We start from the raw sequence: 24597 nt of genomic DNA on the forward strand, positions 1-24597 counted from the left end.
CGACAGGGCGAGGCCGTGTTGCTCAGTCTTTCACTAGCCCAGACCCATGTCCAGAATTTTGCCAGACATGGGAACAGCCTGAATTATTGATTCACTAGATACCTTTTTAAAAGCTATTCCCTTTTAAGTTTTTTTTTTTTTTTTTTTTTTTTTTTGAGACAGAGTCTCACCCTGTAGCTTAGACTGGAGTGCAGGGGCACGATCTCGGCTCACTGCAGCCTCCTCCTCCTGGGTTCAAGCAATTCTCCTGCCTCAGCCTCCCGAGTGGTTGGGATTACAGGTGTGTGCCACCATGCCCGGCTAATTTTTGTATTTTTAGTAGAGACGGGGTTTCACCATGTTGGCCAGGCTGGTCTTGAACTCCTGAGTTCAAGTGATCTGCCCGCCTCGGCCTCCCAAAATGCTGGGAATACAGGCGTGAGCCACCGTGCCCAGCCACGTTCCTAAGAGGACGTGAACATGCTACAATTAGATCTTCACATACATCTGGTGAGCTCCCTCAGGATAAATTCCTTCAAACAGAATGGCCGGGCTCTAACAGGACTACGTTTCAGTCCGTTGATCAGTTTCCCCACTCAGCTGTCAGAAATTTCCCACCCACCCACAGAGTGGGGCTGTGGAAACGTGGAGCAGGGCCATCTCCAAACGCGGTTCAAGCCGCACCTGTGGGACGCCCCGGCCTTCCTCCTGCAGGAAGTGAGGACGAGGACACAGTGAAGGCACACATCACAATGGCTGTTCCACTGGAGCCAGGCCCAGCAAGAGGCGGCTGGGTGTGGCCCCAGCTCCTCACACCTCCTGGCAACCGGGCCTTGTCATGAGAATTCCTGGAAATAAGCGCATGAGCACTCAGAGCTCAGAACGCGGTGCTGCCCAGCCACTGTTGCTGGGACAGAGGTCCTCCAGAGCACCCGGATGGAATCATCGCCAGGGTGAGGGCGCCCCTCATGCAGGGGTCAGGGCTGGCAGGGACTGGGAAGAAGTTTACTCTGGAGCCCGCAGGAAGCAGAGAGGAGACGAGGGTCCCTGTGCTGAGCTGGGGGCTGCCCTCAGTCCTCACCACCCTTCCCCGAAATCCTACTGTCCCCACCAATGCGGGGGCCACGGAACCCAGTAGAGACTGTCGAGCAATGGGGCCTTCAATATGCTGTACTCTCTCTTAAAAGTGTTATAAGGGTCTGGGCGCGGTGGCTCAAGCCTGTAATCCTAGCACTTTGGGAGGCTGAGACGGGCAGATCACGAGGTCAGGAGATCGAGACCATCCTGGCTAACACGGTGAAACCCCGTCTCTACTAAAAAACACAAAAAACTAGCCGGGCGAGGTCGCGGGTGCCTGTAGTCCCAGCTACTCGGGAGGCTGAGGCAGGAGAATGGCGTGAACCCGGGAGGTGGAGCTTGCAATGAGCTGAGATCCAGCCACTGCACTCCAGCCTGGGCGACAGAGCGAGACTCCGTCTCAACAAAAAAAAAAACAAAAAAAAAACAAGGAAGTCGCCGAATGAGACTAATGACTCACCCACATCAGGTATGACACTCCTGCCCATGGCCAGAGACAACCCAGGCTGAGTGTGGAGGCAGCAGGAGGCAGAGCCGTCCTGGCCCTGGGGCTGCCTGGCGTGGAATTGGGAAAGTTACCAAATCTTTCGGAACCTGTTTTCTTTCTCACCTGGAAAACAGTGTAGACCATGTGCAGTGGTGGAGGGGATTAAGACGACGGTTGGCCGGGCATGTGGCTGACACCTATAATCCCAGCACTTTGGGAGTCTGACGCAGGAGGATGGCTTGAGCCCAGAGTTCCAGTCCAGCATGGGCAACATAGGGAGACCCCATCTGTACAAAACATTTTAAACAATTAGCCAGGGGTGGTGGCGCACTCCTGTAGCCCCAGCTACTCAGGAGGCCGAGGTAGGAGGATGGCTTGAGCCTGGGAGGTAGATGCTGCAGTGATACATGAGCGCACTACTGCACTGCAGCCTAGGCAACAGAGTGAGACGCTGTCCCAAAAAAAAAAGAAAAAAAAAGAGGGTTGATGTAGGGCTGGGCAGCAGGGCAGTTGCTCACTGGGCCTGAGATCAGAATGACTCTCCAGCTGGCAGCCGCAGGCCAGGTCCTTAGTTTTTGACCTTCAGTTTCTTGTTTTGTTTTATTTTTTGAGACAGATTCTCCCTGTCGCCCAGGCTGGAGGTAGTGACGCAATCTCGACTCACAGCGACCTCCGCCTCCTGGGTTCAAGCGATTCTCCTGCTTCAACCTCTGGAGTAGCAGGGATTACAGGCGCCTGCCACCATACCCGGCTAATTTTGGTATTTTTAGTAGAGATGGGGGTTTCACGATATTGGCCAGGCTGGTCTCGAACTCCTGACCTCAAGTGATCTACCCACCTAAGCCTCCCAAAGTGCTGGGATTACAGGCGTGAGCCACCGCACCCGGCCGACCTTCAGTTTCTTCATCTGTAAAATGGGCATGCAGAACAGCCCCAGGTAGGGCCGCTGGGGCACAGGACCGGCATGAAACCACTTTCTGTCCCACAGGGCCCAGACTGTGGTGTGAAGTAGCTGTGGGCAGAGCCGGGGGCGGTTCCTGCTCTTTGAGTGCCCCCGGTCCTGGGAAGGGCAGCAGGAATTGGGTGACCAGACAAAGCCCAGGTCCCTGTGCAAAGCACCCATGTGGTTCTCAATGGAAACCCATCGCCCACACAGCGTTAATTGATCAGGCTCCCATCTTCCCCACTCCTGGATCACACACCCTGGATATCCGAGATCCCAGAATTCCTTGTCCAAACAGCCATAAGCCTGCTTCCAGGATCTGCAGGGACTTCTGGAGGCCCCAGGACTGGCCAAGCAGTGGCTACTGGGAAGCGAGGGGATGGAGCTGGGGTGTCCACACACTGAGAGGTTCCTTGTGGTTCGCTGAGACCCAAAAAGTCCTCCTTTGAAGGAGTAGATGGAACGCAGCCGTGTTTGGAGTCCTCCTGATCACAGGCAAGGGGATAGGGTTTGCAGTGCAGGCTCTGGAGTTAGACACATTTAAGTTCCATCCTTGGCTCTGATGCTTATTTCCTGGGTGACCTCAGGCAAGTTACCTACCCTGTCTGAGCCTAGTCTCCACACCTGCAAAATTCTATAATACCACATACTCACCTCAGTGGTGTTTTGGCAAGAGTAAATGCAGTGGCGGGTGTGGCGCCTAGTACAGGATGCAGCACGTAATAAATGCTTAATACATTTTTAAAAAGATCATGAGGCCCCGCACTATCTCTACATCCTGAACTTTCTGGTGCTACCTCCAGGAAGATCTTACATCTTAAGACATGAGGGCACAACTGGAGTCAGAAATATCTGGGTGTGGCTGGGCACGGTGGCTCACACTTGTAATCCCAACACTTTGGGAGGCCAAGGTGGGTGGATTACCTGAGGTCAAGAGTTCGAGACCAGCCTGGCCAACATGGTGAAACCCCATCTCTACTAAAAATACAAAAATTAGCCTGGTGTGGTGGCACGTGCCTACACAGGAGGCTGAGGCAGGAGAATCACTTCAACCTGGGACTTGGAGGCTGCAGTGAGCCAAGACTGCACCACTGCACTCTGACCTAGGTGACAGGGAGACTCTGTCTCAAAAAAAAACAAAGAAAAGAAAAGAAAAGAAAAGAAATGCCTGGGTTCAAATCCCAGTTCTTCTACCTCTAACCATGCAACCATGGACAATTTTATTCATTCTTCTAGGCCTCAGCTTGCTGGCTTTCTTTTTTGTTAGAGACACGGTCTCATTCTGTCACCCAGGCTGGAGTGCAATCACGGCTCACTGCAGCCTCAAACTCCTAGGCTCAAGCCATCCTCCCATCTCAGCTTCCCAAGTAGCTGGGAATATAGGCATGCACCACCATGCCCAGCTAATGGCCTGTTTTCCATTCTGTAAAATGGGTACCTGCCTCAGGCTGAGTTTATTTTTGTTTCTTTGTTTTTTGAGATGGAGTCTGGTTGTATCGCCCAGGCTGGAGTGCAGTGGCGCCATCTCAGCTTACTGCAACATCTGCCTTCCGGGTTCAAGTGATTCTCCTGCCTCAGCCTCCCGAGTAGCTGGCATTACAGGCGTGCGCCACTGTGCCCAGCTAATTTTTGTATTTGTAGTAGAGATGGGGTTTCACTATGTTGGCCAGGCTGGTCTCGAACTCCTGATCTCAGTTGATCTGCCTGCCTGGGCCTCCCAAAGTGTTGGGATTATAGGCGTGAGCCACTGCATCCGGCCTAAGTTTTTAGTTAAGTCCCTGGCATATAGTGAGCCCACCGATCTGAGGGTGCTTTTCTTCCTCTCTCCTAAAGATCCTCATCCTGCTGACCCCCCTCCTCCCTATGGTCCCCCTCCCCGGATATACTTTGAAGGCCCCCAAGTTGTTCCTGTAGGTGAGTGCCCCTGCCGGCCTTCCCTCCGCCCTTTCTGTCTCATGCTTGGAGCTGCCCAGAATGTTCCCTTTCCTGACCACTGGCCAAGACTCTACCCAAACAGCACCTCCTCTGGAACGCTCTCCTCCCCTGACTCTGTAGCTGTGGGACCCCACAGCTGGCCAGCTGCCTCTCCTCCCATGCTGGCTGTGCTGCCAATGGCCACCGAAGCATCTCTCTCCAGAGGGAAATCACGGGTGGATGGAGCCTGTATACAGTAGGCGCTCAGGACGTTTTTATGGAGTGGACTCCCGTTCTGGACTCTGCAAACACACCAGCCCTGAGGCCGCAGGAGGGGAAGGCAGAGCCCGCCAGGTGGGGCCTGGGCTTTGGGATTTTCCAGGGAATTCTCGGACAGTCTCCAGATTCAGAACTGCTGGGTTAGATACATCCCTGGAGAGCACAGTGAAGATGACATCACCACTGAAAAGCGCCCTTTAGGCCGGGCGTGGTGGCTCAGGTCTGTAATCCCAGAACTTTGGGAGGCCAAAGCCGGTGGATTGCATGAGGTCAGGAATTCAAGACCAGCCTGGCCAACATGGCGAAACTCCCGTCTATACCCAAAATACAAAAATTAGCTGGGCGTGATGGTGCGTGCCTATAGTCCCAGCCACTCAGGAGGTTGGGGCAGGAGAATCGCTTGAACCCGGGAGGCGGAGGTTGCAGTGAGCCGAGATCGCACCACTGCACTCCAAGCCTGGATGACAGAGTGGGACTCTGTCTCAAAAAAAATAAAAAAAAAAAAAAGAAAAGGGCCCTTAGAGCCCACTGGAGACCCCACTTCTAGCTATAAACACTTGTTTCCTTAGTTTCCTCCAGACCGGGGTGGGGGAGCCACACCACACCCCCACATATCAGGGTCCAGATCCTAGCTTCTCCCCATCTCAGGTGAGCATCGACAGCCCGTGGGAGGTGAGAAGCCACAGGGGGCCTGACCTGGGCGGGTCCCACCTGCTTCCTGCTCCCCTCTGCCAGAGCTGTATGCCGGCATGCCTGTGGTGGGGACGTCCATGCCAGTGCAGGTCGTGTGTCCCTACTGTGGAAACCGCATCATCACGGTGACCTCCTTTGTCCCAGGCGCCCTCACCTGGCTGCTGTGTATCACCCTCTTCTTGTTCGGGTGAGTGGCCACCCCTCGGCCGCTGCAGAGGGCTGAGCATTGGCATGGGTGGGTCCGGGCGGGTCCCCGCAGGGTAGGGGGAGCCTTCGGGGAAAACAGCAGGACCAAGCCTCGGGGAGGCCAGTTGGGTGGGCCATTATCTCCTTGAGAGGAGGCAGCAGCCCTGTGACCCAGGGACCTCCCATGAGAACAGCGTCCCGGGAGCGGAGGGGTGAGTGATGCTGGCAAAGCAGCCAGCCCAGGGCACCCAAGACAGCTGCTGCTGTCACCAGCAGCCAAGAACACGTGGGTTCAGGATGGCTCTTACCTCTCAGCTGAGTTAAAACACACAGAGGGGCCAGGCGTGGTGGCTTACGCCTGTAATCCCAGCACTTTGGGAGGCCAAGGTGGGCGGGGTCACTTGAGGTCAGGAGTTAAAGACCAGCCTGACCAATGTGCTGAAACGCTGTCTCTATCTCTATTAAAAATATAAAAATTAGCCGGGCATGGTGGGGCGTGCCTGTAGTCCCAGCTACTCAGGAGGCTGAGGCAGGCAAATCGCTTGAACCCGGGAGGCGGAGGTTACAGTGAGCCAAGATCGCGCCACTGCACTTCAGTCTGGGCTAGAGTGAGACTGTCTCACACACACACAAATACACACACACACACACACACACACACGCCGAGGCCCCTCCCAGACTCTGCCTGGGCCCCAGGTGCGTCCAGCGTGCAGCCTGAGAGGTGGCTCCACTCACGCCCAGCCTCCGCTCTGGGACTGCAGGTGCGTCCTAGGCTGCTGCTTCCTCCCGTTCTGCATAAGGAGCCTAATGGACGTGAAGCACTCGTGTCCCGTATGCCAGCGCGAGCTCTTCTACTACCACCACCTGTGAGCTCCTAAGAAATAAATGCCAGGGGCGCCACCTGGGCACACCCCTATGTCCTTGCCTCCTGCTCTTCTGTCAGCCCAGGAGATTGGGCAGCCGCCTCTGCTCCGGGAGCCTGTGTTGAGTGTGTGGGGGCCGCACCGTCCTGTCCACCTCCATTCTCTTTTGACTCCTTAGAGCCACAGTCCCTAGCTCAGCCCCATCTTTCTTTCTGGGCTCCCTCCCATCAGCTCAAGCCTCTGCCTCTTAGGGAAAACTATCTCCCTGTAAGTCCAGCCAGGAGGGGAGACCTGTTCTCCCTGATACCACATCTCATCCACTGCGTGCACCTCAACCCACATCAACCCACATCCGGGCTCACTCTGGGCCCTGCCCCTGCCTGGTTGACCAGCGGCTCCGTTGCTAAGTGCAACATCCAGTGGGCACTCGCTCCTTCGCTCCTGACTGGGTTCTCTGTAGCCCTTGGCACTCTCCCTCCCTTCCCTCAAAGACCCCATCTCCTGGGCTGCAGCGGCTCTCCAGCCCCTCCTGGTGGGTTTGTCACTCGGCCAGTGCTCCCAGGGTCTAGCCTTGGCTCCTGCATCCCACCCACAACCTTCTCCCTAAGATGCTTGGGGCCCTGCAGAGCGAACAGGTCTCACACTAACTCCCTCCTCCCTCTTCTCCTGAACCTGGTGGCTGGGACGAGTGGGTGGCAGTGCCCCTCCAGGGCAGCCCTTCAGTCCCATCCTTCTTGCCCTGCAGTGATTTCTTCCCTCCCCTTTATCCTCTCCTTGAAGGAGGCAGCAGCCCCGGGTCTCCCTGTCGAGAGTCTCGCCCGCTCCTGCTCTTCTCCAGCAGCCGGTGGCCAGCACTGAGCCAGTGATTCTTGTGGGTGAGGATCCGGAACTCCGGCTTGGACTATGCCAGACACCTGCCAACAATGTGCCTCTCTCAGTCCAAGTCTACATGCTTCCCCTGGGGCCCCTTGAGGCCATCTGTGAGCTGGCTCCAGCTCCCCTGCCCACCCCAGCCAGATAGGACAGAGTACTGCTCCCTCACCAGCCACCCGACCTCCCCAGGCTGCTCCCAGCAGCGCCCAGCCCTCTAATCAGCCCCTGCCCTGTCACAGTCTGGTCACCCACTCTCTGGTATATCACTTTCCCCAGGCGGTTTGTGAGGTCTTGGCTCACCTCTGTACCCAAGGGCCTGGTGGGGACAGGCAGGTTATAGAAGCTAGGATGGGGCAGGTCTGCCCAGATCAGTCTGGTCTCCCACCAAGAGGTTTAACCCTTAAGACTCCCTTACAGCTGCAGCCTTACAGCATGGCAGAGCTGCTGTGGAGGAAGGTGGACGTTAACAGGCCCCAAATAAGCTGACGAATAGGACCCCTTTCAGGGTCTGCCTGCAAACAACGTCAGGAGGCGGACGATGGGGTAGAGGGAAATCCAGTATCACCACTAAAGGACTTAAATTTTGCAGAACAGGCTGGGCGCGGTGGCCCATGCCTGTAATCCCAGCACTTTGGGAGGCCAAGGTGGAAGGACTGCTTGAGCCCAGGACTTCTAGGCCAGCCCGGGCAACAAAGCAAGACCTCGTTTCCACTGAAATGCGGGGCCGGGGGGAATTAGCAGGGCGTGGTGATGCGTGCCTGTAGTCCCAGCTACCTGGGGGGCTGAGGTGGGAGGACTGCTTGAGCCTGGAAGGTCGAGGCTACAGTGAGCCCTAACCATGCCACTGTACCCCAGCCTGGGTGACAGGGTCTCAAAAAGTTAATAAATTTTGTAAAGTAAAAATATTATTCTACTCGTCATGTTTTCAAATAAGATGAATTTCACAGGGGAGAAAAGTAAGGGAAGAATTAGGGGGAAGAAGAGGAGTAATCGGGAGCTGGGGGCATGTGAAGCTGTCTTCACTGAACTGCAGCTGGGGGCGCTGTAAGGCTCACACTGATGGGGTATCAACCCCTTACTGCCCCACCGTACAGATGCGGAAGCTGAGGCTGAGGTGAGTAACTAGATCAGCGCTGGAGATGTAGGTCTGTCCACCTCAGGGTCCAGCATCAGGAAGGAAGGCACAGAGGCGAGGGGTGCATGTGTGTGTGTGGCTGAAGGCCTGGAAGAAAGGGTGGGTGAGCGCATGTGCGTAGGTGTGTGTGTGGCTGAAGGCCTGGAGGAGGGGGGTGTGTGTGTGCCTGAGGGTCTGGAAGGGTATACGTGTGTGCGTGTCTGTGGCCAAAGGCCTGGAGGGACAGAAGGGAGCATTACCTGTCTTCCATCATATGGTCTTCAGCAGGCAGAGGTTCCTGGAAGCCATAGGGCAGGCAACAGCCATCTTGGTCAAAGCCTGGCGTGATGGAGCTGACAGGTCCTCAGGTCACACCAGCCCCGGGGAAGGGCAAGTTCTGGGACAGGTTTCCCTGGAGTAAAATTCCCCAATGCCTATGCCTCTGCCACCACCCAAAGGCCTGGCTACATCGGGAGAACAACTTCCCAGTCCACACTAGCTGCAGATCCCAGAGCCTCCATTTCCACTTCAGAGACTCAGCAAGATTTTTAGGGTTGGATGGTGAAGTTTTTGACACAAATGAGGCAGCTAGTACCTGGGAACCCCAGTACGTCCCTGAAGACAAAGGAAGTAACCTCTCATTTGTAATAAATGAGGACACAGGGGCACCACGTCAACACAGGGAGACAGAAAAGCCCCTGGTGGACAAGGTGAGTGGTCATCCATCCAGGCTGTATCTCAAGGTGAGGCGCGAGGGTCTCACCGAGGACGAGGGCCCAGCCACCGGGCCTCCACCATGCAGAGGGAGAGACTCGCTGGCTCTGCAGCGCAGCCGGGCTGTGGCAGGCGACAGTCGGGGGCTGCTCGGTCTTGCTGGCAAGGCCCACCTGCAGCCTGAACCCTCCGCCATCTGCAGAGTTCAGCTGGAGCCCCTCGTTCTGATTCCACGCAGCCTGCTGGCTTTGACTCGGGTTCCCAGATGGCTCCAGAGACATGAGCGCCTGCAGTCCAGGGACAGTGTCCGACCATGGCCAGGCTCTGCTCACTCAGTGTGGACTGGCTGGGGGTGCCAGGTCCTCCTCAGTCACAGGAGAGCTTTCATTGGCCTGAGTCAGTCACCATTGTGCCTTCAGAGGTGGCCAGGTCCTTGGCATGGCTGAAAGCTTCTGCTGTGACTCTGCGGATCAGTCCCCAGGCGCTCTGGATGCAGACTGTCCCGTTAGGAAAACGTCACTTGCCAACTCTTAGAAATAGGAGAATTTGCGTTGAAAATCCAGCATTTTCACCTTGGCGAGGTGGCTCACCCCTGTCATCTCAGCATTTTGGGAGGTCAAGGCGAGATCACTTGAGCCCAGGAGTTTGAGACCAGCCTGGGCAACCTAGGGAGACCCTGTCTCTACAAAAAATTAAAAAATTAGCCAGGCATGGTGGTAACACCTGTGGTCCCAGACACTTGGGAGGCCAAGACAGGAAGATCGCTTGAGCCCAAGAGGTCAAAGTTGCAATGAGCCATGATTGCACAATTGCACTCCAGCCTTGGCGATGGGGTGAGACCCTATCTCAAAAAAAAACAAGACAAAAATACACATTAAAAAAAGAAGAAGTCAAGGTTCCTCGGGTTCTGCTGTCTGAAGGTGTAGGTGCAGAGGAACTGGGGTCTTCAGAGGCTGCCAAGTGGGGCTGGACTTCATCTGTCCCTTGGCCCAGCCCCCTGGAATACCCCCAGACCCAAGCCTCGGGATGTCTGCAGTCACTGCCTTAAACAACAGGACCTGAGCCGCCGTTCTAAGTCTCTCGGTGTTCCTGTGTCTGAGGCCTTGTCCCAGGGAAGCCTTGGTTCTCCTATGCCAGGACCTTGTCGCAGGGCCAGGCTAGGGCAGGGCTGGGGCTTCCTTCTCCTGCATCCCTTTCCCTGACCGTTGATGTGGTCCTCCATGCCCAGGGCAGGCCTCTTCCCCAGCTTTGGGGCTTGTCAGAGGGCAGCCCACCACTGGCAGACCAGCTTGGCAAGTTGCTGAACTCTCATTTGAAACTGGAGACAGCCCCCAACCTACGCACACAGGGCTGAGCCAGGGCTACCTGGAAAACAGGGAGGTGAGGCGGGCGGCCAGTGGGGGTCTGAATGCCTGCTCCACACTGGGCAAGGGCCAAGGCCCCACGGCTCAAGGTTCTGTCCTATTCTGGGCCACCAGACGCCTCACTGCTGACCTCAGGGCTGGCTCACCGTGCACAATGGTTATCACAAAGGGGTTTCTTGCTACTGTCCCTCCTAATTAACCGGAGGCAAGAATCAGAACAGCCCCCACCCCACCTTCTCACAGGAGCCCAATGGGCAGGAGCGGCACTGATGCCAGCTCGTGGGCAGAGCTCGCTGGCGGCTGGTGGCCTTCCTCACAAGGCCACCCATACCACTTCCCTACTGCAGTTCTCAGCTCAGCCAGGGCAGAAAGATGTGCCCGGTGGACCTGGCCTTGAGCCATGCCCTATGGGATAAAGAGCATGGAGGGGCCATCAAGGCCAGGCTGGGAACCTTGAGCAGCTTCTGGACTAACTCTCACCACCAGGGAGGGGCTGGCCTTAACCAGCCTTCTCTGCCTCCACACTGCAAAACCAGCTCTGCAGCAATGAGTTTCAAAGGGCTGAGTGGCACTGACTACTGGTGGTGAAGGACAGGCGGTGCCAGTCTTACTACACAAATTGGACTTCACGGGTGGTCTGAATCCGTAACTTTTTCCCTCTCCCAAGCTGCCCACGCGCTGTGCAGGCACCATGCTGTGAACCCCCAGGACCACCCCCAGATCCAGCCATTGACAGCTGGCAGCCTGTAGGGGGTCAGTGACCACTTGGAGCTGATGGGGGGGGCCCTCCCTTTGGAACCTGCACAGTTTTGCTCACAGATCATTCATGGTCTCCAGCTCCCAAGCCTCACTCAGTTAAAGGCTGTGGAAAGCAAGTCAGCAGAAGATGCACAGGCACCCATCTCCCCCAACAGCAAAACGCAGGGATAGGGGACTCTGTCCTTAACTGTTCTCACCCAGAAAACCAATGTCCCGAAGGCTTCCTTGAGGGAGTAGGCCATAAAGAACGACCACTCCAATGCCTGTGCTTCACGTAGCACTCAAAAGCCCTCGAGTTAGTCCCTGTAACTCCCAAGGTGGGGGATGTTTTGTTAGAACTGCCTATCCAGCCTGGAAGACATCAGCCACATGTGCAAATTAGAATACAATTAAAATTCAACCCCCTCTGCCACTTAAGCCACATTCCAAGTGCTTTATAGCCACAGGTGACCAGCAGCTCCACTAAGACAAAGTTCTGATGAACACAACTGGGTGAGAATAGGGTGGTAGCAAGGCTGGCCGGAAACACTGCCCACTACTCACACAAAAGCCTTAGGGATGTAGTTCAATGGGGTTGGCAAGGTCTGGTTGTCAACTTGACTCCTCTACTCCCCCAGGGGACCTATCTACATACCACTAGGAGGTAGTGACTCGGCTATCTAATCTGAAGCTCTCTTGGCCCAAGAGGCCCTTATATCAAGCCATGAACACAGGATCATTTCCCTGTAATCCAGGGCTGGTACACCTACAAAGCGGGTTTTTAAAAAACGAAGCCCTGTGGGGAGAGCCTCACCACTCAAGTGTTGTCTGTGGCTGCGTTCACGCCACGTTGGCAAAGCTGAGGGTCCCAACAGAGACCATCACACAAACCTACTCTCTGACCTTTTACAGAAAGTTTATCAACTCTGACCCTAACATAAGCCCAAATGACAAGAGTGATGTCTTACTTACACATATCGCCTTAGTAATTCAAGGAACCTTCAGGTGCTATGGCTTTGAGATGGAGTCTCCCTCACTCTGTCGCTCAGGCTGGAGTGCAGTGGTGTGATCTCGGCTCACTGCAACTTCCGCCTCCTGGGTTCAGGTGATTCTCTGGCCTCAGCCTCCCGAGTAGCTGGGACTGCAGGTATGTGCCACCATGACCGGCTAATTTTTGTGTTTTTAGTAGAAACGGTTTCACCACACTGGCCAGTGATCCACTCGATCCTGACCTCAAGTGATCCACTCGCCTCGGCCTCCCGAAGTGCTGGGATCACAGGTGTGAGCCACCGCATCCGGCCCAGGTGCTATAGGTTTTATCGCATTTGCTTTAACTGTGAAGGTGGTTTCAGAGTTGAGACTTTAAAACTACTCACAATTTCCATCCCTGGCACCATAAACATTTGCCTCACAACAAATGAGCAATGTTATCTATGAAGCCAAATGTCCTTGCTGTCTTGTGAAAGAGAAGCTGGGTTAGGGCCTCCATCAGGAAGTGATGGTGTCTACACGTGGCTTCTATCACGGCACCCATGTTGCAGGGGACTCGGCAGGGTGCCACTGTGTCACCCTTGGGCTTTGCTCACAGCGTGAGCCACTGGGCCTGGCTGCTCTTCTCATTTTGAAACGAGACTGCTTCAGCTCGCTGCTCCTGTGTGCGAGGGCGCGCAAAGGGCCACTGTGACCACAGGCCCCTGCTGTCACACAGTGGTTTCCAGGCCCTCCGCTGTGAGGACTCAGAACGCTGTCAACAGATGGCATCCACACCCCATAGAGGGAGAAGACACAATAGTCCCAGGGTTATAGTGAGGCCGGGGAAGGGGAGTTCATTTTTCTTTCTTTAAAATTTCAACTTGTCTCCCCAAAACCAGCTTAACAAACTCAAACTCCTGACACTGTAACTGGGAGTGCGTGGAAAAGGGAACACGGCACACGACGGAAACATTACAACACGTTTTTTGGAAAAAGAGTCATTTAATATCTCAAGGGAGAGTAGGAACTTTGAGTTACCTAAGACTACAGCCAACCCCCAGCCCAGAACAAAAACAAGACACCTTAATGTTCGTTCAAAGACAAACTCACAGCGAACGGCTCTCGCACCCCTGCTCTAACTCCTCTTTCTAGGGAAGGAAGGAGGGAGGGAAGGGCCAGGTCCCCGGGGGCCCTCACTCCCTGCTTTCTATCACACAGGTCACAAGGCAGCTCTCAGAGCAGAAGGCACACACACTGCAGTGGAAGTTGAGAAAGGAAGTCACTCCAAGGTACACACTGGCCCAGAGACCAGGAAACCGTGCCACAGAGCTGGAAGGCAAGGCCGATGGGACAGTGCGAGGACCATGTCCACGACAGCGCCTGCCACCCCAAGGGGCCTCGTGACACGTCAGGTCACATCTCCAGTCACCTCATTTGTACACAGCTCCCTCCTGGAAAACCTTTTATTTCTTAAGAGCAAATGTGACTAGTTAGAGGCAAAAAAAAAAAAAAAAAAAAAAGAAGAAGAAAGGAATGAAAACAAGAGACCCTGCCCCCGCAAAACGGAATTAGAAGGAAAAGTACATTTCAGTGAAACCTTGTTACAAATGCCAAGGTTTCCCAGGCCTGTTTCCAGGGAGAGTAGAAATCTTCCTCCACTTCCACGTCACTCACTGAATTATAATTTTTATAGAAAATTTTATTCAACATACAACATTTTCCAGCAAAAAGGCAATATACAGGAAGAGTTGGTGTACACTGCTCCCACAGAAACAACCCAAAAAATACCGGAAAAGGATGAAAAATAAGAGTGATTTGCTGATTCTATTTTACTGCACTCAAAACTAGACACGCAGCTGGCATTAGCTCCAAAAGAAAAGGAAACGGGGCTGCGACTGAAATAAAACTACACACAATGAATATCAACATCAGTGAAATTCACTTGCAGACTCACCCAACAAAAAGGAACCTCCTCCCAGTGGCAAATTGTACATGTTCATTCATTAAATATACAATTTCATTTTTCCTTTTTTTTTCCTTTTTAACTTTTTTACAAAGTCAACAGCGTACTAACCACTAGTGAGCATGCCTCTTGCTAAAAGGCTTTGTTGTTGTCTGTTCCACTTTAACGAAATTCTATGTATAATTCTTTCACCTGCTCGTATGAACTGTTGAGATCATAAGTCTGCCGAGGCAGCAGAGTAAACCTTAATTGAATTTAACAATGTTCTTGATTTAATAAAAAAGACCCCCACGATGTCTGTCCAGACTGTGTTCAGTGCATCCACTTTGCAAAGGGGCTGCAGACAGTAGTGGCTGACGAGGTGAGACGAGTTTATTAAAAAGCCCCCAGGCAGCTGGAGGAGGAGAACCCGAGGAAGGGCCGACAATGCACACAATGAAGGGAAGAGCGCTATTTATTAGGTTGTGAGTTTCTCTGTTTTGCCTTTACAGATGCACAAAAGGTCATTGAAAGTATAACTGAAGGAAATAGGTCGGACGAGCCTAAACACAAGACTTTCTAGCTGCAGGGCTGGTGCACGGGACCCCAGGAAGGCAGCCGAGCCACTCATGCCCACTAGGGACAGCCCAGAGACCTTGAGCCAGGGACCCATGATCCGCTAACCTCTTCTCCCCCATTGCGCTGACAGTTGCCTTGCACTGTGGTTACCATAAAATAACTCTCATTGGCATCCAAGCTTTATAAAAACACCTTCATTTTGCTCAAAAAGGGCAGTCAATAGATACAGAGAAGCCAAACTGAACAGCCTCAATAAAATAAAATTAACACCAGCAGCGAATCCTCTTGCTGAAGACTTCGGCTAGAGGGCACGTGCACCAAAGTTCTAGGCTGTTAAGGGGCCACCCACACACCGTCCTCGCCTTGAACACACCAGCTTGGAAATCAGTTATGGATTTTAATGGCCTTTTCAAGGTAAGTGTAGCGACTCCTCTTTGGGGCTTTGTTGAAGTGGTCGAGCCCTAGCCAAGGCCGAGGATGAGACATATTACCTGGTGGGGACGAAGAAAAGCAAGTGAGGCCACAGAGCAGCCCTGGAAGCCCTCAGCGGGGTGGTGGCCAGTGAGGCATGCATCCCCGTGGCTCCCCAAGGGGTAAGTTTGCGGGGAAGCCAGGACCTGAACTGCACGCCCACCTGGAGCTAAGGAGGCCCACACACACCCTGACTGCACCTCAGAGCCACTGTCCTCACAACCCTCAGTTTCAATCACCCTGAACACACGTCCAAGCTTCTCTCCTTGAAGAACTCACAGGTTACAAAGGATGTAAGGATCTGTTAAGAACTCATAGGTTATGGAATGATATTGCTCCTGGTTCCACAGGTCACCCAGTGGAGAGAGAAGAGCTGGCACTTGCCCCTGGGGCTGCCCCTCCCAGCCCCAGACCACTTGCTTCTTAGCCTGAAACCCACACCAGCCCCCGAGGGGAGAACCCTTACCGGGCTGTGGCTCAAAGTCTTTCAAATTCACTTCATACTCGTCTTCATTGATGTACTGGTGTCGGCCCATCATTACAATTGCAAATTTAAACTAAAAGAAAAAAAATTAAAACTTCTCCATTATTTCTGTATATCAGTAAAACTCACATCTCTGGCAAAAAAAAAAAAAAAAAAAAAAAAAAAAAGCCTAGGCTGCTATGCTAGGCAAGGCTTGAGCCTGTGGCCCGTCAAGCCCCCAGGAGGCCCCAGCTGCACACCTTTTCAAACTCCTTCTCCTGGATGTCCAGCAGGCTCTGGATTCGCTTCATCACTTCTCGAAAATGCTCGCCCTGGAATGGTAAAGGACACGTGCTCACACAGTCACTGCCGGCACCCCCGGGCCACGTCACGTGGCAGCCGCCAAAACAAATGCCCAGCCCCAACAGGAGCGCAGATTCAGCAACAGCAGCCACTCAAAGGCTCCAGGTTTTGATGCGAGCCACTTGGTCAACCACAACATCATACCTGGTGTATCCTCAGCAAAAACGGGATTCCGAACGTTCCGAAGACCTCTTTGTGGAAATGCGCCACTGTGACAAGCATCTCATTCTCTTTATCTATGTCCACCTGGTCCAAAGGGATTTCCTGGGGACATGGATGACAGACACAGTTCTATAAGTGCAAGTGATGCGGTCAAAGTGTCCATATCTCAATTCTCACACTACTCTAGCCTGGAGGGTAGAGCCTGTTTTTGCTAAAAATGCCACACCTGGATCCAGCCAGAATGATGGGCGCTCATGGAAGCCTCAGCCAGAAGATATCCAAGTTTCTTCCTCCTCCCCCAAAAAACTGAATTTTAAGACACCAAATACTGTTATTATTCCAGTCCCTGTGGAAATGTCAACAGCTCTAAATCCAAGTGATCCACAGTTTCTGTCTGGATTGGGTTAGTAACCCAAATTGAGGACTAATCTCTCTGCAAAAACACTGCAGGTCCACCCATGGAATCATATACCTCAATTACTGGTATATAAACACAGTCCAAGCTACTTGCACACTTTGCTGTGATATTTAAACATGCAGCAGATGGGGCTCATGAATACTCTTTGGTGCCAATGGTGTCGGGGACAGATACCTCTATTCGAAACGTCCGACTTGTTGCAGGAGATAAACATTCTAATAGTTCATCTTCTTGATGGACACCGATGATTTTGTAGCTTACAATTTCTAGCAGCCTGAACAGAGAAGAAAAAAAAAGTGGGGCAAAATGAAGTATGTATACTCGCATAAAAATAAAATGGTTTTCTAGAAAGAAATAAAGTTACCATGATATGCTTATTTTTTTTTTTTTTTGAGACAGTCTTACTCTGTCGCCCAGCCTGGAATGCAACAGCGTGGTCTCAGCTTACTGCAACCTCCGCCTCCCAGGTTCAAGCGATTCTCCCACCTCAGCCTTCCGAGTAGCTAGGACTATAGGTGTGTGCTACCACACCCAGCTGATTTTTGTATTTTTAGTAGAGACAGGGTTTCACTATGTTGGGCAGGCTGGTCTCAAACTCCTGACCTCGTGGTCTGCTCACCTCGGCCTCCCAAAGTGCTGGGATTACAAGTGTGAGCCACCTCGCCCAGTCTTTTTTTTTTTTTTTAAGAGGATCTGAAATATCAGAAACAGAGACTGGGGGCAAGGCAAGCAGAGGGGGTCCCCTCGAAGCACGAGATTAAAGGGCTTTGCTGGACACAGGGGAAGTGGCCACATTTGGGCAGAGATGTACAGACTGGGCCTCCGAAACTTGTGTAAACCTTTCTCACAAGGAATTCACAGTTGATTGAGGCGTTTTCCTCACTTACTCTTATTATTAGGTAACAGATTAGGGTCTCACTGTTTAATAACTGTTTTATTAAAACTAAAGAAAATTTGGGAACCAAATGCCCCCAAAGGCCATTTGTCCTCCAAGCGACTACAGGTCAATGTAGCGAGAATCATTCCCCTCTCTCTGAAATAAACAATCAATTCAGGGGCTTCTTTCTACAGCCCAAATGCTGGCTAGATGGATCAGAAGTGATTCAATCTGTCAAATACAAAATCAAGAGTCACCCTTTCCAGTTTCAGTTCGTCATTCAAATGGAATCATACGGTTCCTCTGTTTGGCTTTTCTATGGGAATCACGCCTTTTGACTACAGCTAATGTTATCAGAAAATGCAAGGCGAAGAAGGACAAACATGGCTTAATTGTGAAACATGCATAACCCTCTGCACCACACCGCCTTGATGGTTACCCTTGAGACTTGAAAAACTGGAGCAACACTGGGTCTGTGTTGAGTTTCTGTGCAAATGTCTTTGCAACTTGAGGCACACCCCACTGAGTCTGGGAATGATGCGCATGGATTCTGGCTGGGTGATTTCCACCGACGCGGCTGCAGAGGTCAGCGTTACTGCCACCCCTAACTAACCGTCCACATTTGGGCTCAAGAAATACTTGCCTAAGTTTCCCTGATGCTTTCTCCCCAAGCTCCACGGCCTTTTTACATTCTTCTAACAGGTCCCGGACACACCCATGCTTGTCTGGATATAGTGTTATTTCCTAAGTAATGAAAAGATAAAATAAGTGCTTTCAAGAAAGCAAAAAGTCTGCTACCACAAAGGAAGAGAGGAGAAAGTTGCATCATTGTTCTCAACTGTCCCCAGCTGGCCCCCATGTTCTTGCTCTCATTCCCACCCCAACTCCCTCATCTGTGAATTCACTCACAGTGAGAACACTGGCCCTAACCTAGAACCAACCAAATACTGACAGGAGGTTAACAAAAGTGGCCTTGATGCAAAAAGCCTGTCATTTACAGAACACCTTCTCAGGAAATGATCCTGAAGGGTCACCCAGGGCCTTCCCAATTCTCAGCACAATGAGAAAGGAATGCTGGTCCAGATACAAGACCAGAAGCAGACTGTGGGCCTTCAGGGAACTCAGTTCTACAAAGGTGAGGCTATTTATGTCTCGAATTTTCCCTCTATATTTGTAGAGCTAGAAAGGGTGAGAGATCTGGCATCCAAATAGGTACACAGACTTTTTTGAAGAACCACCTAATGCCTGTAATGCCAACACTCTGGGAGGCCTAGGCAGAAGGATGCTTAATTAAGCCCAGGAGCTCAAGACCAGTCTGGACAATACAGTGAGACCCTGTCTCAAAAAAAAAAAAAAAAAATATATATATATATATATATATACACACACACACATATATATATATATAAACACACACACACACGTATGAATGAGCTGGGCGTGGTGACATACACCTGTAATCCTAGCTACTTGGGGGCTGAGGTGGGAGGATCACTTGAGCCCAGGAGGTCTAGGCTGTCGTGGGCTGAGATGGTGCCACTGCACTCCAGCCTGGGCGACAGAGCGAGACCCTGTCTCAAAAAAGAACCACCTAAAATGTGGCTGGGTGTGTCTTCTGTTTGGAGTAAGCATGTGACACTGGAGCTGTCTACACTAGCAGCTTGGGGAGTAAGCGCACAGGGGAGTCAAGGCCCACTCCATTCACAGGCCTGCTGGACTCCCTGAGACCAGGCCGTGGCAGGAATAGCTGGAGAAGGATCCTCCCCCTCAGCCAAGTGGCAATGCATAAGCATCACAGTGGGACCTGGAAGGGAAGGGCTGGCTTCCGAACAAATGGTTCCTTAGCTTAACGTGTGATGTACCCAAAGGCCTCAGGAGGTCTTGCCAGGAGGCAGGAAAGACTGGCCCAGGTCGCCCCCAGCCCCTTTCACGTGCTGTTGTTTAGAGTGCTTTTCTTTGCTGTCTTAGTTTTCAACGTCTGGGGACAGGTAGAAACAATAAGCAAATTCCAATAAAAATTAAAATTTATAGTATTAAAAAAACTCACCTCTTCCCTAAATTGGCTGTTTAACCATATACATTTAAAACTTCGCCTGTTCTCAAAGTCTGTGATTTTCATCTTAAGCTATTAAGAAAAGAAAGATTCACGTCAGATACCGTCACCAAAAACCCAAGCCTTCTCTTTATTACCCATAGTTACATTAATTTGGACTCATACCTGCTGATAGTAAAGTTTCTTAGGTTGTCTAGGCTTGAAGAATTGTAGAAGATCTCTTAAAGTACCTTCATAATTATGTCTAAGAGGATTACCTGGGCCATCCCTATAACTACACAAGAAAACAGCATATAAATAAATGACTTGTTTATTTGCCTACAAACAAATATCTGTGAGTGAGCATAAAAGCAAACCGCTGGCCTTACATCTGGACTTGAAATTTGGACCTAGCATGGGGTTTAACTTAATACTCCTGTTTCCCGAGAACTAAGTCCCACTCGCTGTCACACTTGAATGCTCTCTGCCATAGTGACAAAAGACCCAGCAGCCTGGCAGGACTGACCAGCTGGACACATGAGAGATGCACTGAGGATGTATCTAAAGTCAGTCTGGCTTTGGATGAGGCTGTCAATTATTTTAACATCTCAGAGTAATGTGGTCAAGATGTGAGTGGTGACAATTCTGAAACTAAGCAAGAAATGGCATGTCGGGTGAAATGGCGAGCTAATTATTAGTTCCAAGATGTTTCAATGAACTGTGGAAAGCATGCAGTCAACACCAAGCAAGTGTCCGTGCATATGACTTACCCTTGTGACTTGAAAAACTGGAGCAACATTGGATCTGTGTTGAGCCTCTGTGCAACTGTCTTTGCAACCTGAGACACAGAAAGGAAGGTTCATATTTTGGGGAAAAAATTGAAACCTGGTCATAAACTTCATGATTAATTACGTAAAACGTGCTATGAGCAGCCTGAATTTAAATTCCGTAGGAATTTATTAAACAGGAATAAACTATATTATTCCTTAATGTATCACCATGGGAATAGCATATCTGATGAAGATAACTTTGAAAAGTTTTCACTTTTAATGGTGAGGTCTACAGGTTCTTTTCTGATGGCAATTATTCTAGCTCCCATGGCAGTATCAGCCTGAATCCACTTCAGTGGGAGATTTCCTCAGGCACAGCCCCTCCTGAACCAAAACCATGAGATAGCTTCTTCGACAAGCATTTTAAGGAAGAAATTTGTCTTTCTGGAGTGGGATCTGAAGAGGAAAGGAGCATTTATTAAATACCTGAAAATAATTCATTCTATTTGATAACGTAACCACAAATCCAGGATCATTAGGGATTGTTTTATCACAGAAAATGACATCAACGCGGTGGTAGAGATCTCGGAAATATTCCTTTGCGGTGGGTAATTCACTGTTATCATTTTCAGGGTCATCCCTGGTGGGGGGAGAAAGTTTGCAGTCTGAATCAAAGACCATGGCAGGGGGTAGCTGGTAAAAATGGCATCATCTTTTACACAACAGTGACACCAACAGGCTCTCTTGCAAGATAAATTCAGGTTCCCCTTTGTTTTTTTTTTTTTTTTTTTTGAGACGGAGTCTCGCTCTGTCGCCCAGGCTGGAGTGCAGTGGCCGGATCTCAGCTCACTGCAAGCTCCGCCTCCCGGGTTCCCGCCATTCTCCTGCCTCAGCCTCCCGAGTAGCTGGGACTACAGGCGCCCACAACCGCGCCCGGCTAATTTTTTGTATTTTTAGTAGAGACGAGGTTTCACCGTGGTCTCGATCTCCTGACCTTGTGATCCGCCCGCCTCGGCCTCCCAAAGTGCTGGGATTACAGGCGTGAGCCACCGCGCCCGGCCTTCAGGTTCCCCTTTGTAAGCGAGGCAAGTATGCAAGGGGATGCACTGAGCCAGGCACAACGTGGTGGCTTTACATTCTCATCCCACTACAAAACAAAACCCCTTTAGGTAACAACAGCACCTGCGCCTCCTCTACAGGAGCAGACTTGGACGCAGTGTCTTGCCCACAGACCTGACAGGTGGTGGAGCCCAGTCTCTGACCGTGAGTCAGCAAATCAGGGCTTTCATGTGCCATCGAGCCGCTTTCAGACACTGAGTGTCTAAGACCAAAGACTGGTTGGTTTACATGAAGACAAACTGAAATGAATTACCCAAGTAGGTACATTCTAAGGAGTTTTGATTTCATAAATCTTAGGGGAAGGAAGCAATTGTTGCCACCCTGCTAACAGTTGCCACGTGCACTTGAGACATTTTAAGGAATTGAGAAGAGCTTTATGAAATGAAAATGTTCACCACACCTAATTTCAAAACCCAGAGAAAGCCTGTCAACAGAGCTACATTAAAAAAACAAAAACAAAAACGTGGCTCAGGATCTAGGTACAAATGTTTCTTGGTTCCACAACTTAAAAAAATCCTGAAATTAGTAGAAAGTGATATAATCCTTCACAAAGTACATACTTCTGAAATACTATGATGTCACCATCCATTAGTTCATCAAGGGCTTTATCAAGAGACACGTCATAGTCCTGAATTCTCTCTGTTAAATTCGGTTTAACTTCCTACAGTGAAAGATATAAAATTGTTACATTGCAAAGTTTGTCTAATGTTTAATATGGCCAGATAGTCTTCCATGTACTTAAGTATTTTCTGTACACCCAATTCTATTCACGTTTTAAGTTAAAATGTTAACGGAAAAAGCTAAATAAATAAATCCACAAATATGTAAAACTAATTCTAAAAAAATAAAAAATAAAAAATAAATTAAAAAAAAAAAACAAATCACAAATCTAAATATGTCATTCTCAAGATCATCTGAGGCCCTGAGTTAGTTGGTAGACCTAACAGAGTAACAAATTCGGGGTAAAAAGAACAAACAAAATCCTCCACAAACTACTAAGAATATACTAATTATGGAAAAATAAACCATCCAAACCTCATAGAGGATAAGGCTAGTATCTTGAATAAATCCTGCTCTGTCACACATAACTGGGAGCAAGTCACCTAGGAGAAAGAAGATATTGTCAATGTGTAGCTGTAATGTACTGAGCAAAGTCTACTCCGAAGGTAAGTGCACAAAAGACTTACGTATTTTACAGGATATTGGTGTGTAGATATGCCCACAGTAATTCAAGCTCCGCGTTTTGGGATCATACATCTTCAAAAATAACATTACATCATCTACAAGGTTAATAAACAAGTTTTGTTAAGATCCAAACACTCAGTACAAAGCTTAAAAAACAAAAAAAACAAACAAAAAAACAAACAAAAACAAAAAAACAGTAAGCTGAATAGCTCAGTGACAAGTGAAATGACAGCTTAAGGTACCTAAAAGTTACTTCAGATGTGGCTTAGTCACGAAGCTGAGGCTATGACCGCAGAGTTTCCGAACATCAGACCCATGGAAACCCACTACATTTAGACAGTCAAGACGGTATTGAGTGCAGCAAACTCAGAATTCCTAGTTCTGAGACCTGGCACTGACTGGCTGGAAGAGCGTTGCCACGGGAAGATTGCGCATGGTCTTGTGTCTTTGCCAGAAGTGACCACTCACAGCAATAAAAGTGTCATTTTATAGCAAGGGTCAGCAAATTCCGATCCACCTGTTTTGTCGATAAAGTTGTACTGGAAGACAGCCAGCCCGTTCATTTACATATTCTTTGTGGCCGCCTTAGTACAGACAGAAAGGCCTGAAACGCCTGAGATATTGCCTATCTGGCCCCTGACAGACGTTTGCAACCCTGCTCTTTAGGATCTGACCAACGCGATTAGCACAGCACAGCAGCTGAGACTGAAGACAGAACAGGACGGCCCCACATGGCTGCTACTGTCTCCGGGCCTCACAGGAAACTTGCAGCCAAGTCAGTCTTATTTGACTTCATCAGGAAGTCAAGTGAGCATTTGTGGAATTGATCAACAGATCTTTCTGCAAGGGAAGAAGGCTTAACCCTGTGTGTTTAGAACAACAATCCAGGAATCCAACGCTACTGCTCTAAGTGCAGGCAGGCGTCTCGTGGGCACTTACGATCTTTATCAAACTTGGGTAAGGTCGCTCCACTAGCAGCCAGCTCGGGATCAACTGTTTCCAGGAATATTGTCCAAGGGTTTTCATTATCACTGAGCTCAATCATCTATTTCCAAAAGAGACGCTGATTTTAGAAGAGTCTAATGGCTTAGGTGACAGAGCGAAAAACTACAGTCAAGTACTGAAGAAAACGTCCAATTCTAGTTAAGTGGACCAAAAGGGAAACAAGCTGCACTAAGTGCAGAGGACTAACACCTCCTGCACGGTTCCAAACCAGATACGCTATTAACAATATTTACTGTTTTATTGCCGTCGGCTTCATTATCTAACATTGCTGGCCGTTTTGTTCCATTACTCCTTGCTTGCATGGGCCACAATCGAATTTGATCTTGTGGAAATCCCTGAAAAAATATTAAGAATAGATTAAGATAAAAACACACTCATATTTTAGTCCTCTGTATTACACACACATATGTATATACATATACATATATATACATATACATACATATATAGTGAAAATGTTAATGTTAAGATTGTGATTGTAGGCCAGGTGCTGTGGTTCATGCCTGTAATCCCAGCACTTTGGGAGGCTGAGACGGGTGGATCACGAGGTCGGGAGCTCAAGACCAGCCTGGCCAAGATGGTGAAATCCCATCTCCACTAAAAATACAAAAATTAGCTAGGCGTGGTGGCGGGCGCCTGTAATCCCAGCTACTCGGGAGGCTGAGGCAGGATAATTGCTTGAAACCAAAAGGCGGAGTTGCAGTGAGCCGAGATCGCGCCACTGGGTAACAAGAGTGAAACTCTGTCTCGGAAAAAAAAAAAAAGAAAAAAGACTGCGATTGCAAGAAAAAGAATTCTAATTCTTTCCCGGTTGATTTGGACAACTGACTTATCCTTCAGGATCGAATGCCCATTTTACAAAAATAAAGAGGGGATGGGGGTGCAGGGAGTGGAGTGGAGAATGAGGAAAAGCAGTGGAAACATGTCTGCGAAATCCTGTGGGTACCCCAGAGCCGCAGTCAGGGGGTCAGTGGTTTTCTTGCACTTTCTCAGGCAGGAAACATTCCTGGGTCAC

General features: G+C 50.3%; 2 protein-coding genes across 7 annotated transcripts in view; one reads left to right on the forward strand and one right to left on the reverse strand.

The window, feature by feature from the left end:
- Nucleotides 1-358: 358 nt before the first annotated feature.
- Nucleotides 359-6474, forward strand: LITAFD (LITAF domain containing). Of its 3 annotated transcripts, none has more exons than XM_009195962.3 (4): nucleotides 359-932; nucleotides 4320-4400; nucleotides 5415-5559; nucleotides 6320-6474. In XM_009195962.3, the coding sequence occupies exons 1-4, from the start codon at nucleotides 818-820 to the stop codon at nucleotides 6426-6428; spliced, it is 450 nt and encodes a 149-aa protein (XP_009194226.1). In that variant the 5' UTR covers nucleotides 359-817; the 3' UTR covers nucleotides 6429-6474. The 3 variants fall into 3 exon arrangements, with proteins under 3 accessions (XP_009194226.1, XP_031514350.1, XP_009194227.1); XM_031658490.1 differs by having other exon boundaries at nucleotides 5517-5559; XM_009195963.3 differs by lacking the exon at nucleotides 4320-4400.
- A 7403-nt stretch (nucleotides 6475-13877) lies between these two features.
- The window catches only part of USP7 (ubiquitin specific peptidase 7), a 59848-nt gene continuing 49128 nt past the window's right edge, over nucleotides 13878-24597 (reverse strand). For 3 of the 4 annotated variants that reach the window (XM_009195964.4, XM_003916517.5, XM_003916518.4), the window contains 15 exons: nucleotides 23816-23917; nucleotides 23517-23622; nucleotides 22580-22672; nucleotides 22428-22495; nucleotides 21953-22053; nucleotides 20760-20913; nucleotides 20274-20341; nucleotides 19690-19798; nucleotides 19519-19596; nucleotides 18115-18215; nucleotides 16769-16868; nucleotides 16159-16278; nucleotides 15912-15983; nucleotides 15655-15745; nucleotides 13878-15208 (listed from right to left, as the gene is read on the reverse strand). In XM_009195964.4, the coding sequence (XP_009194228.1) occupies nucleotides 15102-15208; nucleotides 15655-15745; nucleotides 15912-15983; nucleotides 16159-16278; nucleotides 16769-16868; nucleotides 18115-18215; nucleotides 19519-19596; nucleotides 19690-19798; nucleotides 20274-20341; nucleotides 20760-20913; nucleotides 21953-22053; nucleotides 22428-22495; nucleotides 22580-22672; nucleotides 23517-23622; nucleotides 23816-23917 (1470 nt within the window). In that variant the 3' untranslated portion in view covers nucleotides 13878-15101. The remainder of the gene's footprint in view (nucleotides 15209-15654; nucleotides 15746-15911; nucleotides 15984-16158; nucleotides 16279-16768; nucleotides 16869-18114; nucleotides 18216-19518; nucleotides 19597-19689; nucleotides 19799-20273; nucleotides 20342-20759; nucleotides 20914-21952; nucleotides 22054-22427; nucleotides 22496-22579; nucleotides 22673-23516; nucleotides 23623-23815; nucleotides 23918-24597) is intronic. The other variant, XR_002519132.2, reaches the window with a different exon arrangement.

Source organism: Papio anubis, chromosome 18 (genome assembly GCF_008728515.1).
Source record: "Papio anubis isolate 15944 chromosome 18, Panubis1.0, whole genome shotgun sequence".
Lineage (NCBI taxonomy): Eukaryota > Metazoa > Chordata > Mammalia > Primates > Cercopithecidae > Papio > Papio anubis.